Source organism: Paramacrobiotus metropolitanus, unplaced genomic scaffold, assembly GCF_019649055.1.
Source record: "Paramacrobiotus metropolitanus isolate TYO unplaced genomic scaffold, Prichtersi_v1.0 Parri_scaffold0000096, whole genome shotgun sequence".
Lineage (NCBI taxonomy): Eukaryota > Metazoa > Tardigrada > Eutardigrada > Parachela > Macrobiotidae > Paramacrobiotus > Paramacrobiotus metropolitanus.
The window spans coordinates 242,015-262,025 of record NW_026570316.1 but is presented as its reverse complement, the minus strand read 5'-3'; the positions used below and the strand labels follow the sequence as shown (position 1 = coordinate 262,025).

Genomic DNA, 20,011 nt, shown 5'->3' with positions numbered 1-20,011 from the left:
TTATTTGGGGAACCAAAACCAACGTGTAGATTGTAGCTCAACAGAAAGCTGCAAGTTCACTTCTTGAAAATACGAGTACAGTATTACTCGCCAATGGAGCATATGAATCAGAAAGCTCTGTAGGGATCTGCCTGCTCATGACGTAAAACACTTTAAACAGAACGGGACTGTGGTACTTCTCTGTCTCATCGAACCGTACCCGTTTCATAGCTAGGTTTAAGTGAGCAGCACACATTCCCCGTACGATAATGTGAAATCGATTGTAGGAAAATGTTGTAGCGAATGCTGCCGGTGAGAGCACCTTTGCCGCTTATAACTGCCTCGATTTCACAGACTCGTCGTTACCCTATCCCAGTGGCGGACCGCACCGTAGTATCACAAATGGCTTCTAGTTTAAAGAAGTCGTTAAGAACAAACGGTGTATCGGATCAAAAAGAGAACTGTGCAAAACAACCAGCGAATAAAGGTAACGGAAAAAAAACACATCACCATACCTGTTACACACTGTGGCTTCTTCTTCATTCCTTCTTCAATACAGCGTCTCAACCGGCACGCTTTACAGACGCGTTTTATGTTGAATGCGGTCGAGCAGGTATTGGACAGTGGGCATTTCAATGAACGCTCGGGTGGAATTTTTATCGCCCGTGAAAAAAATGCCTGTCCCAAAAGCGATATGTTCAAGTACACGTATTGTTCACCGCTTCCCGTACAAACAGTTAAGAGCAATAACAGTTTTCTTTCCACCATTAATTGGTGCTGGCACATGTAGTAACAATATTGAATTTTGTTTGAAGCGCAACCAAATGCCTCTGTGTTTATGCGAAGCATACACAAGTGAAAGTCATTAAATTTTGAAAAGTATAACACAACCGTTCATACCGGCTTTTGCTAGTGACTGCAGTTTAGTCGATGATAGAAGGTTTTTTTCGTTTTATCATCTACGTAGAACGTGACCGAAAATTCACTTTATCTAACATTACAAAAAATTTAAGGTGGTGGACACTCCCTTTCGCTACCTTTTGCAGAGTGAAAGGAAGCGATGCACAGAGTGTTTATCAAAACTTAAAATGATTTCGATATTATTAAAAATATATCGTTATGATTTTACCCACAGGTGCAGCATTTGCGTGCGAAGTTTTTTTTGCAAAAACCGGTTTTTTGACTGAAGATGGGAGAAGCGGGTTTGTCTTGCGATTAATGTGAACGTCGGTCTTGTTATTAAAATTTTACTAATCTGTCCCATACCTGTTTCTCCAAGGGAGAGTAGGTAACTAGTTAGGTATAACGGAAAAATTGGTTACGAGAAGGTGGACACACGTTGCAGCCCCGGTTTAAGAGGCGAGTACCGTTACCACCCGCTCAACTGCCGCGCATACAGTGGGCAGTGGCGGGGGTTAACGGCACTCCACTCTAAGAAGCCAGTGCCTGTCCCCGTCTTCGTAACCACTCTGAATAATAACCCCGTTAATTACCGTATTTACCGCGCAGCCATTGCATGCTTTCGCTCCCAGCAGCAATCCATGCGTGGATCGAGGGACACTGCAGATGCGACAGAGATTGGCATCCAAACCCATTCCGGTATTTCGAACCTTGACCTTTCGGTAGATGCGCGCTGCCATCCACAACACCACTACCAGCCACACAATGCAACCGCCCGCAAAACGTCGGCTACGTAGATAAAACATATAGAACCGCTGCAGTTGAGAATATACGTGTTGGAGCCTATAGTAATCAAATCCAAACCGACACTAGCGAGATCGGAGCCTAATGGAAACCGTACAACGATTTAACGGAAAAGGAATCTGTTCGCCACTGTCTCAAAGTAGCAGTGAAATACTTGGCCATACGACCTGCCTGCGACCTTCCCGAACCGGTAGGATTGGCCAGAGCACGTGTGAGCAGGTGGAGAATGGTCCTGGCATTCAATGGTAGAACGGTGCACGTCAGCAACTGTTGATCGAGGCGCTGTGTACTTGGTAGATTTTTCCAAATCACTGGAGCGTAATGCACGTCCAAGGAACATACATGTACACGTTTAAAATATCGATCGAAAATTAATAGAGGATTCTCGATAATTTAAGCCGCTAGATTACTAATTACGTAAGCGCTTCGATGCCGTGGCGGCAGCTTCGAGCGCCAGGTCTACAAATTTTTTTACAAAGCTTATGCGTTTAACTATGCGTATAGTAAGTAGGTAGAGATACATAACTGAAAAGTAAATTCAGATTTAAGAATTCTTGCTGAAATTTTTTCTTCGCACGATTTGGAATTCTTGAGTAACTATTGCGAATGGGATGGTAAGGAACAAATAGCAATATCAATATTAAAAACAGTATTCCTGTACAAGTAGGGGTATTGTTTTTCACAGAACAGCACCTACATAGTTACCCTTTAGTTACGTAAGGCAACTGTGACCAAGGGCCTGGCATAAAGGAAATGGGGCGGGGATTATCCGCTCCCCTGCTTTCGATTTTTTACCGCCAGAGGGCGGTCTCAAAAACCGGGTGGGTGGTATCCAGCGGAGGAATAAATCACACTTCTTTGGCACTCTTTTCGGAATTTTTCAAAAGTTTTTAATAAACGTTTTCGCCCGTTTTAACAGAATTCTTTAATTTTTGCGGAGCTTTTATTAACTTTATTGAATTTTGCAACCTTTTCTGGGGTTCTTTTAAGAAGTTTTTAACATTTTTAATTTTTTAATACAATGACCACCTTCCTCGGCGGATGGCTCAAAATTTATGGCCCTCCGCCAGTTTGAAGCGCTGAACAGCCCACCGTGGTCTACGCCCCTCTCGCTCGCTCCCTTCTTTGTGCCGGCCCTGTGACCGTCAAGCAGGTTCTAGCATACGCACTTCGGAATCACCATCATTTTAATCAACAAACTTCACATAGTAATCCAGCTTGGACTGCCACACAGATGCAACACATAATTAGTTCATAATGGTACCATAATTTTTTGACGTTAGTAAGGTCAGATTTTTCACCTCTGACTTTGTGGACCGTACCATGCTGATTTTGCTGGCGTCAACAGTTGAAAGCGGACGTTCGCAAAATTGCAGCGCACTGTACGTTGTGTTACCGTTAAAACCTTTTAAATTTTGCTATGACTGTAAAAAGGGGCTGGCAAAGGCTAAGCTGAGCACTTGCTGCCGTCAGCTCCTTATATAATTATTTAATATTACTGTACTGCTAGATTAAAATATTCACCGTGACGTATGCGCAGCTAAATGCCAGGCGTAGCTAACTAACAAAGCTGTAAATGTCTATATGAGTTAGTAATAATGCTGTAAAAATTTAAATGTTATCCCGGAAAATCTGCTCAGCCTATCTGTAATTCCCATGCGACAGAGTAACGCAGGTTTGTTAACCTTGCTCTTCGAGTAATAAAGTCTGTGGTGACTGCAATAATAGATCTCCCTGCGAGGAGAGACCATATGACCGAACCGGTATCGGATCAATATTTTTGCAGATCAGATCGATATTTTCGTAGGCCGTACATCCATGCCAGCTTCGGCGAGTGTTATCCGAGACTTTTCACGCAAAGGTTACGGTAACAATAAACGGGCCGGCTTTTTAATTAGCAATAAGAAACCCCGGTTTGCCGGTGCACGTTGATGTAAGATGGTTTTCGGTTACGTTCTCCTTCTCCTTATGAAACCGACCTTCTCCTTATGAAACCGAAAGTGCTCGTATTAACGGGGAAAAATTTATGAAATTCTCATCCTTTTCTTACAAATAAGATGCTAATACCTGCATAATCTCGCAAAGAATAGAAATTAGACAATTCACGTCAATTAATGAAGTAGTTTGCAACGATACGCCGTAATGCAAATTGTTGGCAAAGGAAAAGAATGTTTTCAACTTTGCGATACTGCTATTTATAATTAATCTTTGCGTAGATTTGTAAAATATCAAGGTTTAAAGAGTATTTGTTACAGATTTACATTTCGCCCTACACTTAATATCGTAACCTAACGTAAAAAGCATTGTATAAGACGCTATGGAGGGAAAACACGGTATAAGTACATGCACAGTATTTGAGCAAACAGCAAAAAAAACAGAGACTAAACAACTAAACATCACAAGATTTCTCGACTAGGCAAAGAACGACAGGACGTTCCCAGCAGTGAATTTAAGGATTCAAGGTGATCCGGTCTGGCGGTTGTTGTCTCCACACGACATCTCCAGATGGCATTCCGGATCGCCGCTGCAGGTCGCCCACTGCTTTAAACCAGATGACACGCCCAGTTTCTGGGTGTAGCACCAGGCATCGCCCGGCTGCATCTTATCCCAATCGGCGTACGCCCAGCACCAGCCTTTGTAACAGCCACACGTACTGAGCCCGGCACAGGATGTGGCGCTGGTTTCGGACGCTGCAAATGAAACAATATTTAAAAAGCTCTCATGCAAAAGCAGTATATACAGTACATATATTATTAACTAAAGCGAAAGAAACCGTTATGCAAAAACACTGATTATCTATAATTATATATCAAAGAACAACTCTCAACAACCTTTATTAACTTACGCATATCGAACAGCAGGGCCATCGCTACGATCATGGAAACAGCCAAGAGTTGGTTCATTTTTACTGCAACGAGATTGTAAGTATACGAACTTAGAAACGTATGAAAAGTGAAAGAGAGAAAAGATTTTGGAAAAGAAATGTTGGTTTTTGGGCCAGTAGCTGCGGCGCTTATATACGGCATCGGGTTTATTAGCGTTGAGTTGGAAAGCATTAATTAAAAGCAGTTTGAGAAATGTTTTTAAAAACGTGTACGAGTATCTGTCATGATGAAAATATTGTTCTTAAGATATCGTGATTTACCGACAAATGTATTCTACATTCAGGAAAACGAAACATGCCGTATTACTAATATAGTTGTATCGTGAAGTTTGTCGTCACATTCAGCTTTATTCTGACCATAGTTATCATTCACCGCATTCCTTCGCTATTCATCTCCGTTATTGTTACGCCGTACCGGGAATAGTGCATTCATCTGTGTATGAACCAGACATTTTCGGACAATGACTGCGAAATTGGAAGTCTACGTACACAACAGCCGTGAGCAGCAACAACAACTTAATTATCGCACTTTCAACAGCTGTGGATACTATGCGAATGTTAAAACAGCATACATACTGCAAGAACGCACGGATGACTCACTCATTTATAGTGAAACTACAGCCGGTGACGGTGTACCGCAATAACAAGCGTGACTGAACAACTAGGTAGACAAAACAATTCAAGCCTTTCGAAGGAAACCGCAGATGTTAGGACCCAACATTGCTGTGTCACCTTCACGAGTCCAACAACAAAGCGGATACGGTTACTCATCCAGCCTTTTTTTAAAACTATTACTATTAATTTTATACCCGACAAGCATTTCTTGCAGCCGACTGCAAAACATTATTCTGTCGATTATAACAAAACCGTACAAAAAGTGACACTCATGCGACGAATATCCAACAGTTCATCCTTGAACACTTAACAAGTTCTTTAACAGTCTGTTGCGTTCTTCGATAACTCATTCGTTTTTTATTCTATTTGGAAGTCAGTTACTCGCAAAAATGAACCAAATTCTGGTTGTGTCTATGCTTGTGGCGGTGGCCATGCTGATGACCTTTCGTAAATGCTCTCCTGGAGTCTTTGATTTTTATTAAATAACGAATAAATGCCCATAAAGTGTAATAAATAGATTACAACGTAGTTGTCACTTAGCATGACGAAATTTTTGGTTGTAGCATCGGAAGGCAGCGCTACATCTTGTGCGGGACTGAGTACGTGTGGCTGTTACAAAGGCTGGTGTTGGGCGTACGCCGATTGGGACAAGATGCAGCCGGGCGATGCCTGGTGTTACACCCAGAAACTGGGCGTGTCGTCTGGTTTGAAGCAGTGGGCGACCTGCAGCGGCGATCCGGAGTGCCACTTGGAGATGTCTTGCGGAGACAATAACCGCCAAACCGGATCACCATAAATGCTGTCATGGAAGTTTTTTGGAAGGATTTCATTGGTGTCGTCTAGTCTAATATATTGTGATGCTTAGCTTTTTAGTTTTTTGCTATGTGTGCCGCTTTTGCTGAATAATACATATAACTACTATGTAAACCCCGTTCTTATTCTGATGCATTGGTACTCTGTAAATTAAAACCTGTAATGATGTTCGAAAAAGACACCGGCTTCACCTTTAAACTATTCGAAAATATTTTTAATTAAAATCAGTTTAATCTGCGAAATGTTCTGTGGCAAAAAAGTTCAGAAGTCCAAACTTCCTTGCCGGTTGCTTTTTTTGTGGATGTCACATAGCGACGTACTGGAAAGGTTGGTTTAGCAGTTCACTTGCAAAATATACACTAACATTCAAGAGACCCTGACCACACCGGCATATACAGAACACAGATCCGGTATTTGCGCTTCGGGCATATCAGGTTATCCAAGTGGAAAGTTCCGGTAAACACAGCAATGCACACAAACCGCCGACAATTTATACTGCAGTATTGTAATGCTTGCCTCGTTTATTTCGAAACAGACGATCTTTGCTTAACGTGGCGCTTGATCCTGCTCTCTCATCATGCAACGAAATATCCTTATTGTCAGCCTGATTGTGGGGCTACTCTTCCTTTTGGCAGGAACAGTAACGACTTGTAAGAAATTTTTACTATCCTCGGCATTCCCAGGCATAATTAATTTCATTCACCTTACACGCTACTATTTTTTAACCTTTTTTATTGGGGTTGGCTAGGTTGGCTACATACACGGATTTTGTTTTGCAGTTAGTTATTAATCTTTGATTGCAGACGACGTCAGCCATGACATTGAGAAGCGCTCGCTGCCCAAGTGCAATGTGGTGAGTTGAATTGTTGAAAGCTCTCAAGTGCACAATCTGACGGCTTTTTGCAAAACTCGGCTTTTTAGTTTTTGCAAGTATTGTATCGTGGGTGCGCATTAATAAAACTTAATCATTTCATATTATTCTTGCAGAATGAAGGTATCTTCGATACTCAGTGCACCGGCGGAAAGGGATGCAAGAGCAACAAGGACTGCAAGGGCGGGAAGAAGTGCTGCAGTACGGGTTGCGGCAACCAGTGCAAGTAGTGGCTAGTGCTACGGACCGCGAAGCTCTGTAACTCTTAAAAATGATCCTGGCATAATTGTACATATTTTATTTGTGGTTTACGCGTATTCGGAACTTTTGCGCGTATCGTTTAAATATGACTGCGGCACTATGTTATCCCAAGCAGAAATGGAATATTATCTATACTGAATGTAATATGCAATAAAATCAATTCTCGCGAAATGCTGCTGGTATGGCGAAGCTATTTGTTGACAAATGACGATTATGCATTATGCATGTTAACGTTTATTTGTGCAACACAACAGTACTTCATTACAATATATACATTTTCAAACGCCTCCAGGTGTTTTTGTTTTCCAAAAAACAAAATATTTTTAACGGAAATCAAATAGTCACAGGACTTTAAAACTGACTAACGTAATGCTGGAAAAGTTTACAGTACTTTATACGCAGTGGACTTGTCATGTTGATTCAACGTTCGACGTGACCACAGTCCAGAAAAAATTTTGGGGATTTTCGTGCCGATGTAATTTAAGGTCTTGTGCAACACCCAACGAGAGCGATGACCCATTTTTGGCACGCGCGCTGTGAAAACTTTTCTCCCAAGTGCAAATAAAATTAGGCGATGAAACCTTATGCGTTAAGCACAACTGTTATGCAGTGCCTTGATAAACAAATCATTTGTCCCAGAAGTACGGCAGCAGTAAAAATGTAATTATCTAACGTAAGATGTGCAGAAAATTTTCGATTTTACTACAAACGAAATTCATAGATATTCCACCGGTACTACGGCCCGATTTTTGACAAATCTTGTTATTCTACCGAATCACCGGATGCGGATTTCGTCAACTAAGAAAATCAACGTTTTTCAATCCTTAATGCATGTGTTTTATTTGGCGCACGTTACGATTTCTTAGCCGGTAGTTTTTAGGGTGATTTAACGCGGAAGCAAAATACAATTCATACTGAGATATTATCATTACTGAAACTCCATCATATCCGACAATTCTAATAACATCTAATCACACCGAAATGTTAAAGACATTCCATTATTGGGAAAATCAGAGAAAAGCTCGCTCATGAATTTAAAACTGCACGGTACTCAGGGACGGTTTATACATGCAACTGGTACTCAGTACACGGTAGAAATGGGTTTAATTCTCACAATGCAGATTACAGCCATCGAAGCAGCATTTTCCGCGTCCGCACTCACGATCATGCTCGCAGAAATTCTTACGGTCCTTGCGGTCGCAGTGATGGTCCCGCTTCTGCAAACAAAAGGTAAAAACGTTAGTATCATCATGATGCTGCATTTTAGCGTAATCGTTAACTAACAGTAGCGCAATAATTAACCGATCCAGTAAAAGCAACCTTGATGCATATTAGGTAGCCAATGACCAAAATTTAAAAAACTCTGAAGTTACTTCAAATTTCATCGTGACATTGCATTTTAGCGTAATAGTTAGATAAACAACAGCGCAATGTGATTAACCAATGTAATGGAAACGATCTCAATGCATGTTTAGTAACCAAAATTAAATCAGCCGTAATCTAATGTCACTTCAAAATTTGGTTTCTTATGAATTCAAAAATGTTATCCAAAACAAAACAAAAAAATTAATCGTAGTAGCGAGTATCAATTAATGGGTTACCCTGCAATCCCGGCGCGTTTCCCGTTTTTCCAGGACCTTTTCGAGATCGATGGCTCCTACACCACAAAAGGCGTCGTTATTTAGCGACATCACAGTAATATAAATGTTCAGCCTAATGACCTTTATCGATTAACTATTATCGTTTCCATCAGTCATAAAAAAACATGAAATAAAACTTTAAGCAAAAGTATCAAGAACGTTATGCGCTGAAAGTTTACTCTATGGAATAACCTTACCTGCAGAAATCGTTCCGGCCATAAGCAGCAGGCTCATCAGCAAGGCGCACACGATAACACTGCGATGCATCTTAATGAAAGGTCACGTCTACGAATCGTTACAAAATAATAACCGAAAGGCTATGGCAAGTTGGCAACGAAAAAGTTTCTAGTACAGTTTAATCAAACAGAATGCAGATTTCTCCAGTCTTTAAAAGCTTTTATATATGCTACAGCAACAATCGGCGTCAATGCGGATGCCAGATTTTCCAACCATTCGACATAAGCGATTGTCCACTATTGGCTAATCTAGTTGCGCTGCTCTAGCGGCAAGAGGCCACGGCAAATAAATCCGGGAGTGGTGAAATTTTAATAGGAACTGCGAACATTTACGTCCTGTTTTGCTTTTGTCTGGAAGTTTTGAGAACATACGACTGGACAGTTTATTGTTCCACTCACGCCATAATGATGTTTATCTGGAACTTGAAAATTTCGTTAATTTTGCCATGTTTATTCTTCTTTATTATACGATAGACGAAAGAACAAGGTTGCCCTTATAACTTATTCCGTGCGCTGCAAATTTTCTGTTCTAAATCTGCAAATTCTACAATCTGAAAAGTAAGCCGGTAAATCTGAATAGTATGGCTACAAAAATCAAATTATAATTCCATGGTTTAATAATTTAGCTAAAGGATTAATTACGAAATAATCGTCTAAACGGTCACTGCGCAAAATCTTCTATTGGATTATGTTATAGGTAAAATATTGCTGCGTAATTATATGACCATCGAAGCGTTTAAAATAGAGCAGCTAAAGCTGACCCTTAAGTTGTTGCCATCACACAATAACGATCAATGCACTAGTTGCATAAGATTCATCATTGTATGCTTATTTTCTGTTGTCACACCCGAGCCACACCCGATTGTTAAATAACGTTCTAGATCTTTCTTAATTGTTTTTATGCTGATTTAGATTTTCTATCCGTGATGCTTAGAGTATATAAGCAGCCCTGCGATGCTGCCAGAAAATGCTCTCTGTTCATTTGGACTTTTTATCAGTAAAGAGTTGCCACTAGCTGCTGTTTTGTTGCGAGTATAGTTGGTTAGTCTTACTGCCATCTTCCACTATTCCCCACCATCCCGGATAATTATATAGCCACATTTATACTCGTAACAATTACATAAAAATGTGTTTATAGTGATTGTACCCAGAAGAGCCGGAACATGATGTTTCTGAAACTTGTTTGCGTCAGGCAAATTTGCAAAATCAAATAAGAAATACAATTTCTACAGCAACTTGCAGTATTCCTATTCAATTTCGCCTATTTGGTTCCAACCATATTTGCACAATCTGCACATATATGCACAAGACGAATTCTGTTTTCAGAATTTTATAAGTCTTTTTCCGCTTTTATTTATTTTTCCCCTGAATGTTTAGATGGAACGAAAAAACAACGTAAAAAATACCCTTGGGTGATTTCCTTTTCTAGCCCTGTGGCGGGAAATAAATTTTTGATATTATACTGCATGAGCATAGAACACTGTCCATTCTCATAATAGAAATACATATCTCAGCTGGTGCAGATATTTTCCCGTATAAAAGTCAGCTGCAGTTAATTTCTGTGTATTGTTCGTAATACTGCACATTACAAGTTTGGAATATTTTCCAAATTCCAGGTCAATTTTTGCGCAAAAAAATGACCCGTAATCTCGTTGCAATCGGTTTTCTCTGTGGACTCCTTTTACTAACAGGAACTGCCTCTGCCGGTATATATGGTGCCACATTCCACGATTCCATTTATTTAAAAAAAGCATAGTGTTCCTACTGATTAGCGGGATCGCTATGGCCATATACCGTTACTAAAAATTGGCTTGACAGATTCTTTTGCAGAATACGATATCAGCCATTTTATCGCAAAACGCTCAGTGCCACCGTGTAATCCGGTATGTGTTTTGTATTACAAATGCTGTGACGTGTTTACAATATAGAACCTACATTTTTATTTTCAGAATGAAGGTATTATTGGCGTGTGTAAACGCGCGGCGAAGGGATGCCAAAGCAGCAAAGACTGCCCGAGCGGGAAAAAATGCTGCTCAACCAGTTGTGGACACACATGCCATTAGGGATTAGCGTTCATTTCGATTTCATCATTTCCGACGCTTTCCGTATAAAGTCGCGCCGGGAATGATTTCTTTGGTTGCGGTAATCTCAAGCGTCACTTCACCGTTATCGATATCAGCCATAACTGTTTTCCTTAACCTGGATTGTGGTATTTTCATGGCACAGGCCGCGCAGCATGGATTCGACTAGTGATTTCCCTAACATTTTCCATCTCAGAAGAGATTATAAAAATATTTTATTTGCAAACTGTTATAATATCTGTATTTCACTACTTAAATATGCAACAAAGTTCTCTTGTACAATTTTCAGTTACAAACTTACAGTTGTATGTTATTTGTTCTTCTGGACTGTGAAAATTAAAGATCTAAACAAGAATGTGTCAGCAGCCGATAGGTATTGTACAGATATGTACCGTGTACGTACAGTAAATAATTATTATGAAAGCTGATCATACAGCTATGTATTTGTAGATGCTGTTTTGATTGTCGTTAGCGTCAAAACTCAAAATACAGTACACCGGTATTATGCTCGTAAGTCGGCTACGTATAAGTTTTATGTATTTTCAAAGTAATTTACCGGTAAGCCGTGCTTATTAATCAATGCAATAACGAAATTTATATAGCAACAAGCCGATGTGTTGGTGTGTTTTGCCATGAGCTGCCGGTGAAATATATAAATCAAATTCCATTACTCATCATCCGGCATCTTGGGTTTTGACCTGCTTAAAATGCATTGTCGCGTAACTAAAGGTGCTGATCGACTCGGTGGATATGACCTTTCTCTACCACTAACTACAACGATAAACAACAGCGGCTGATCCGACCCGATGACCTTTAATGCAGATTAGCAGACAACACTCGAATGCTAACAAAATGGCATCCAAAGATAAAGGCAGATATTCCAAGAGAAGTTGTTCCGAGGCTGGATGGTGATGTACTAAATCATTTGACAACTTCATCGCACACTACTTTTTTAGCCAGGCACTTAATACATGTTACGAGAGATAAAACATTGCAGACAACAAAGACACACTATTGGTTCACACAATGATTCATTCCTTTCTTCACGCTCAATCATTTGCTTGTTATCGTCAAACCACAACATTTGACTTGCTCACAACAACAAACTATCCTGCACTCAACCACAACAACCAACCGCATTCAACCGCATCCGCAACTGTATCCATTTTAAGCACGCCCGTTATGATGATGAATATGTATGTGATTCATGATGCATGCTGCTCATGACCCACAGAACACGCTTGCGCTATATACTCGCGCAACACACCTCTCCTATAAATCATGACGTCCTCGTCATGGGTCGCTTTAATACACCATCGCGCTCCGCAATCCGTCCAGACACTCGAGTTCGACCGTCCCAGAGGGTGACTGCCATCCCTTAACTCGGATGGCACTTGCCCCCTTCCGGTCCGGTATCCACCGAATCCGTATCCATTTTCTCTACCGGTGCAGGCTGCATTGTTACCGCCTTTGCACTTGACTCAGCCGGCGTTTGGTGATAACCGGCATCATCGTCTAGTTCGCTCACAACTTCCGGCGCGCTCCCCCCTCGCACTAGCAGATCCGCAAAGTCCAGCGTTTCCATTATGCCACTATAGTCTGGCGCCGCATCCGCTGCAACTTGCGCTCTCCGCTCCGTCACCTCCCGCATGATGTGTTGAAGGCGCATCTCCGGGAGTGTAATGTGATACAAGCGCGGTCCGTACGTATTGCGAATTGCCTCTTCCACGAACCATTTAAATGGATTAAAGAATCGTGGATGTTCTCCCACTAACACTAGCTCCTTCTGGGCGCCACACTCCTTGTACACAAAGCCGTATTTGCTCTCATAACGCATCGCTCCGTCGTCTCCACGGTAGTAAAGAAACTGTCCATAGATGAACTTATCCAAATCGTACACTACGTGGCGTCCGTAGCAGATATCGGTTGGTGACTCCAGGGTAAACCGCGCTCCATGTGGGACTAATGCTCTTAACTGCACGCAAATCCGGGCCAACTCCTCCGCCATCCATGTAAACTCAGCCGGAAATGGTAATGAGTCTCCCATCCGGTCTACGTATCCGGTTAACAACTCCTGACACGTCCGCAACATATCGTCATGTTTGTTGATGTTCTCTGAATCTGTATTCCCCACGCACACACACTCGCCAATGCCACTACTCGCACTGACCACTCTGCTGCCAATACCACCACTCGCATTGACACCACACTCGCCAATGTCACCACTCACATTGACACCACACTCGCCAATGTCACCACTCACACTGACACCACACTGACCACTGTCACCACTCACACTGACACCACACTGACCACTCGCGCCGTTCACTCCGATGCCATCCTCGCCAGTATTGCCACTCACACTAACATTGCACTCGCTAGTGTTGGCACTCGTACTGACCGGCACCATCTCTGCAAAGCCATCGCTCGCACTGGATATCGACTTCCCAGTGTCACAACTGCCACCATTAACCAACTTGCCCGCGCCATGACTCACGCCGGACACACACGCTACTGTGCACTGACTCGCACAGGACTTCACCTTGCCCATACCACAACTCGCACGGACACTCTCAGTGCTAACACTTGCACTAAATTCACGCTCGCTCATGCCAACACTCGCACAAGCACTCGCACAAGCACTCGCAATGCTGTCACCTGCATTGCATGCTCCAACGTCACCACTCACACAATTTTAAAGGATACCGCGCCAGCACCAGCACTCGCACAAGTCAAGTTTCAGCGCTCGTACTCGAACCAATCACGGCACTCAATATCCCGCGCGTGCTGTTACTTGCACTGGCTCACGTCTCTTTAGTGCTGCAACTCGCACTAGACGTGGACACCGCAGCAGCACTACTTCCGCTGGCACCGCCGGTAGATACTCCTTCCGTCTGGCCACGCTAGTTGGCTGTGCGCTGGTGCGACAAAACAGCTGTGCAGCTTCTTCCGGCTAGGGCGCTGCTGAATGAAACGTTTAAACCGCAGACTATGCAGAATCTTGTTAGCCGGCTTTCCCGTTGTCGTAGGCTGTCCGCTGACAAGTTCTTCTACAAAGTACCTCACACGCAAGCATAACATTCACCTACTCACATAATAATTACACCATTACTAGACCCTCACACTGAGAACTAACATCTCCAAGACTTATTATTGGTACGAATATCATTTGCACATTGCGCAATCTTTACGAGTATCATAAGCATAATGATTGTTAGTACAAGATAAGCCTCGCGCTTTCACGCTCGGCACGTTTGTATTGGAAAGGTCAGGTTTGAATTTATAGACTGTTCCGGCAGTCGTCGGGGGCTGTTTAGAATTTGAACTACGTAAAAATCCACATTACCCTAACTGCTGTACTGACCAAAGTGTACTTACAGATCCATATCCATGGTTACAGTACCGTTTGTACTTTTTACATACTGTGCTTCACAATAGTAAAGTATTCTTAGTACTGCACTTGCGTTTTGCTCGCTTAAAACCAACTCCTACAATTTTCTGACCAGAACGTTTTAAAAAAAAATCAAAATTCAGAATAAGTTGGTCAGGAAAATATTGATTTTTTTAAGACCAAGTTTGACTTAAACTGACCACACTTTGACGAATCCATAAAAAAAAATTGACTACGTTTTGGACGGTAGGATTGTATGAATATAAAGATACGAGTTGACGTAGTGAATATGGCACGTTGTACTCTACAAAATTCAGTAATAATACAGATCCCGATAATTCCCAATACCAACAACTGTACAGCTGAGGTAGACAATTACTCAAACACTGATTATATAAAAATATAATATATTTAATGCAGTGTAAAGCTTATGAAAGCATAGTATTACGGCCGAAAGTAAACTTTATTTTGCCTTTTTATTGCATCTTGACCAGCAAGTAACATGAAGAAAGTGAAAAAGGAAAGTTAAGTGCTGCCGATGTACTGAATATTGAGGCCAATATTTTACGTTAATAAGCGCAGAGCAATATGATATGATTTAGAGCGTACTTAACAATGGGGTGTGGTTCGGGTGCGACAATAGAAATCAAGCATATATGAGGAATCATATGCAACTCGTGCATTGAGCTTTAATGGGTGATGGCAACAATGAAAGGTAGCTATTAATATCTTTAGCTTCTCTGTTTTAAAAGTTTCGATGGTCAGAAAATTATGCAACAATATTTTACCTTCAATAGCTAAAGCCTAAATAAACGAGCACAACGCAACCAATGTAAACGTACAAAGAAATGCCGCATTTTATCAGATAATTTTCCGATTAGAAAAAAACAAATCGTGGTCCCGACTTCGTGCAATTTAATGAACATGATTTTTTCAATTTCCATTTTCCGCTAATTACCCTGCGCTTTTTTGATTGCAGTGCACCGAATTTGCGAACTGGTGTTTTCATACAGAATTTAGAATTAACCCATACGCTGATTTTGAATCGCTTTTTTTTACTGCGTAATAAGACAGGATCTTTTAGCCGAATGAGCGACAATGTTTTGGAATTTATATACTAATGTACTGTAATCTGAACCCTGAGCACCAAATTCTTCTCTTCTTTTTTTTAATGTTTCTACTGCCGCTATGAAACAATTTTCTTGAGTGGGCTGCCGGCAAGCTTGCACACAAGAATATTTGTTGTTGAAAATTGTCTGCCGATTTTTTCATGAATAACCCGAACATATGCAGAGGCGTCCCAGTGCATAAGTAATTGCGATTCATGTTATTAAAGCGTTCTAGTGTAAAACATAACGCATGGTGGATATTTTACCTGAGCAGACAAAAGGTACCAAAACATAATGCTATCTTAAAAAAACGATGCGAAAATGTTCTCGAATTTTCTGATATGTTGTTATTCAAGCGACAGTGCTTGCGCAAGCTGGAACAACAATAAAAGTGTGCTCAAAATATTGACCCATTTCATTTACTCATCTTTCTCTCACAACATCCTCATTTATTTCTCTTTTCAGCTTTGTTGCACAACTTTAAAACATTCAACTAAATTCCAAACAGAAGTCAGCGATTCCAAAAACAAAATTGTAAAAAAAAGTCATCACTAACGGCTTATACGCTGTCAAAGATTTTACCTACGGCGATTGTACGGTGCAAATCAATTATTAGACCCGAATTTCAAAATTTTTTATTAAGAAAATTAGTTTTTTTTTATTTAATTTTGACAAACGCTGTTGATAAACCACGACTAGATATTTATGAAAATGCACCCCTTAAACGTCTACAAAGAAAACACTTTGGCACAAATCAGCAAAACTGTTAGAATTAAGCAAAGCGACTGAATCATTCACAGCGCTAAAGTACATAAAGGTTTTACTCTCTTGCATTATTGGTGTACCGATAATTGCGCCACCTCCAAAAGAACATTACTTGCATAATTACAATTTAATTGATTCATACTTAGACTAGTGTTTATGAATTATTAGCTAACTGAGCTAAGAATTATTTCTGTTTTTTTGAATTATTTTTTTTAAGCGAACAACTAGTTGGAAATTCCAGTAGCACGTCAAAACATCTTAGAAAGCGGGAAAATTTTACAATCATCGGGCACCTCCCCATCAGCTTTTAGATATTGACACTTCTTACGAACTTCCTGCAGCCTTTCAGTAAATAACTCGACTGTTTTGGGACGATTTTGTATCATATCTGCTTTGAGCTGCATCGGCAAATTTTCGAAAAGAATTCTGACCTTTTCTTCTTCTCCAGCGCTGACATGGGTTGCAGCAATGTAATCCAACACACCGTATACGTACGTCAAGGGTTCGTCAACTGCGGAATTTTTTGACATGAATTTACTGATATCTAAGTCTAACAGATTTCTACCGAAGATTTTTAAAAATTCCTGCTCTGCGTCGCAAAATTTTTTCAGTTTGGATTCGCTGTTCTTGAACCATTTTAAGGCAGCATTTGTCAAGCACAAACCGAAATGCACCAAAGACTGTTCATCGCTCCACGAAAAATAGTTCTTAATTCTGTTAAACCTGTCCATAAAGTCTTCTGCAGATTCGGTGGACTGTCCACCAAATACTGGTAAATCTCTAAGGCGAATTCCTGCCATCTCACGTACAAGCACTTTTTTTAAACTTAGATTTATGCAATCAGAGATTTTTTAATCATCAGCAACAAAAAATTAAAGAATCGCATTTTAAAGGGGCATGTCAAAACGATCGGTTACGACGATTTACAGATTCGCTCTTTCTGGTACGTCAGCAGGACTTTTGACTTGCGCAGATAAAAAACTTAATTATTCTACAAATCGAGATATTTAAGAGTTAATTCGATTTTTTTCGAAAATTAATGGCATGAAAAGACGGCATCGAAATATACCTAAATACGTACTTAAGTATTACTGTTTCTACTCTGCTGGTCCTGCTTATAAATATTTCCTTCCAAGCGGGTCTCACCATATACGCTGTATTTTTTACATGCAAAAGAAATCGAAAGAATACAGGGAAAATCCGCAAACAATCTAGAGCACACACTGTTAAAATGATCGAAATCCCTTATAGTAAGCTGATGATTTACGATTCTAGTAATATTAGGACTATCTTCTAAGGTCAACTTAATCATAAGATCAATTTTTATCATTAACCAGTTAATAACAAACATTCGTCCGAAGTCAACTAAATGACTATTTTTGACACAAACTTTATTTTAAAAAAACAAACTGAAAGCAACTGCACATCGTTATTAACTTATCCTGTTTAAAATATGTCATGAACAAAAGGACCCACGAAGAGAAAGCAAAAATGATAAGTTGCCATACGACTTACAGAGGAATGCCGTTATGTTGCTCCCGTTAGTTGTCGACCACCTGCACCCGCTTCCGCTCCAACACACCTATCGTTGTACGCTCCGACAAAAGAACCGCAGAACGCCGGCACCAACTTATGCACTAACGAGCCTTAAAACATTCACCGACGTCGTTTGTAAGCAGTGCAAAGTATTCTTACTTGATATCGCTCTCCCACTCGCTCATACAACGCGTGGCTTGCTGTAAGCGACACTTGTGACCTTTCACAATCCGCACTCGTCGCTCGTCTCACAGCGTCCACAATGACACAATATCAATCAGCAAATATAGCACCAGAATAACTCTCACTGTTGCCGCACAATTAGCACTCATAGTGGTATTGCGCTCACCACTACTAATAAACTCTCACTTGCAACAGGACACACTCACTGCTGCTAGCAAAACTGCTTCTCTAAAAAATCTTGCAGTGGTCATAAACTCACCACTACTAAAATATGCTAACCTTTCCTCGCAGCTCCACACCTTCAGCTGCCTTTACTCGCTACGCACACATGCCCTCCATGTCGCGTAACTAAAGGTGCTGATCGACTCGGTGGATATGACCTTTCTCTACCACTAACTACAACGATAAACAACAGCGGCTGATCCGACCCGATGACCTTTAATGCAGATTAGCAGACAACACTCGAATGCTAACAAAATGGCATCCAAAGATAAAGGCAGATATTCCAAGAGAAGTTGTTCCGAGGCTGGATGGTGATGTACTAAATCATTTGACAACTTCATCGCACACTACTTTTTTAGCCAGGCACTTAATACATGTTACGAGAGATAAAACATTGCAGACAACAAAGACACACTATTGGTTCACACAATGATTCATTCCTTTCTTCACGCTCAATCATTTGCTTGTTATCGTCAAACCACAACATTTGACTTGCTCACAACAACAAACTATCCTGCACTCAACCACAACAACCAACCGCATTCAACCGCATCCGCAACTGTATCCATTTTAAGCACGCCCGTTATGATGATGAATATGTATGTGATTCATGATGCATGCTGCTCATGACCCACAGAACACGCTTGCGCTATATACTCGCGCAACAGCATACTAAACACCTTGCGTTTCCTGCAGGTGTTGCCAAAACAATGATTTGCAGATTTTTGCAGTTAGTGTCGCCGCTATAAAGATACCTGATCAGTGGCTTCGGCTAAGCGATAAAAAAGCGAAAGTTAACCTGCTATCAGCCAAAATTTCATTGTTTTTAGTGCGATAATTGCATGCAGGTTGGCGTTGCCATTTTGTACAGAGCAGTGTGCAACATGAAGCAAATTATAGTAATATCCTTTCTCTTGATGGGATTGGTCGTTTTGGCCGGAACAGTTTCTGCCGGTAAGTTTTATGCAATTTTTTTGTAACAGTCAAAAATATGCTTCCAAAATAATTTTACTGCTTTATTAATGGAAAAATTTGACTGGGTGGGAAGCGCAGCACCAAATAAAGCAGTAGTACAATAATGCTTTTTAATAATTAATTCATAAAATAAGTCATAGAAAAATAGTAATTAAGAGCCGGAAAATTTTGATGAAAAAATAAATTTCTGTGGCAGAGAAAGTTGAAGAAATGGATATCCCACATTTCCTAGAGAAGCGCGCATCGAGGGACTGCAGAGTGAGTAACTTAAACTTGAAATAACCCGTTTGATATATATGCAAGCGGAAGTGACTGCAGCAGGCCAACCACGGTAATTTCGTCTTTTATAGCATAGGGATCGTCATTGTGACCGCAAGGACCGCTTCAATGAATGTGAGCGAGACCGGGATTGCGAGCGTGGACGCGGCCGGGAACGCGACCGTGGCCAGTGCTGCTTCGATGGGTGTGGACTACGATGCGAACGTTAACTTGTACTGGACGATTGAGGTGTTGATGATGTTTGTTGCTGAGGTTTTGTTGACCATCAGGGCTTCAGGGGAATTCATTAATTCCGTTGTTGTGCTTCAAAATGATCACACAAGCCTTACAAAATGAACACACAATGTTTTTCTTACTTAATCGACAAGAAATCGTTATAAAGCCTTTTTCCGTTTCCACATCGACTTCTTCCGTTTCCAGTACTCAATAATTGCGTTATCAGTGAAAACGGTAAAACAAAACGTTAA

General features: G+C 40.9%; 1 protein-coding gene and 2 long non-coding RNA genes across 3 annotated transcripts; all 3 read left to right on the top strand.

The window, feature by feature from the left end:
• Positions 1-6,503: 6,503 nt before the first annotated feature.
• On the top strand, positions 6,504-7,289 carry LOC129596847 (waprin-Phi1-like). The gene is made up of 3 exons (XM_055494225.1): positions 6,504-6,645; positions 6,799-6,848; positions 6,983-7,289. Exons 1-3 carry the CDS (start codon positions 6,573-6,575, stop codon positions 7,094-7,096), a joined length of 237 nt encoding a protein of 78 aa, XP_055350200.1. The 5' UTR covers positions 6,504-6,572; the 3' UTR covers positions 7,097-7,289.
• A 3,222-nt stretch (positions 7,290-10,511) lies between these two features.
• LOC129596846 (uncharacterized) lies at positions 10,512-11,344 on the top strand. The gene is made up of 3 exons (XR_008691489.1): positions 10,512-10,709; positions 10,834-10,886; positions 10,953-11,344. It is a non-coding gene; the product is annotated as an uncharacterized LOC129596846 (long non-coding RNA).
• Positions 11,345-19,146: 7,802 nt separating this feature from the next.
• On the top strand, positions 19,147-19,753 carry LOC129596859 (uncharacterized). The gene is made up of 3 exons (XR_008691490.1): positions 19,147-19,244; positions 19,462-19,523; positions 19,616-19,753. It is a non-coding gene; the product is annotated as an uncharacterized LOC129596859 (long non-coding RNA).
• Positions 19,754-20,011: the final 258 nt, after the last annotated feature.

Excerpts from the sequence above, each read along its gene's own strand:
- LOC129596847 (XM_055494225.1), top strand. The coding sequence starts at position 6,573 with ATGCAACGAAATATCCTTATTGTCAGCCTGATTGTGGGGCTACTCTTC. Across the intron at positions 6,646-6,798 it reads GGCAGGAACAGTAACGACTT|ACGACGTCAGCCATGACATT; the intron begins GTAAGAAATTTT and ends CTTTGATTGCAG. Across the intron at positions 6,849-6,982 it reads CGCTGCCCAAGTGCAATGTG|AATGAAGGTATCTTCGATAC; the intron begins GTGAGTTGAATT and ends TTATTCTTGCAG.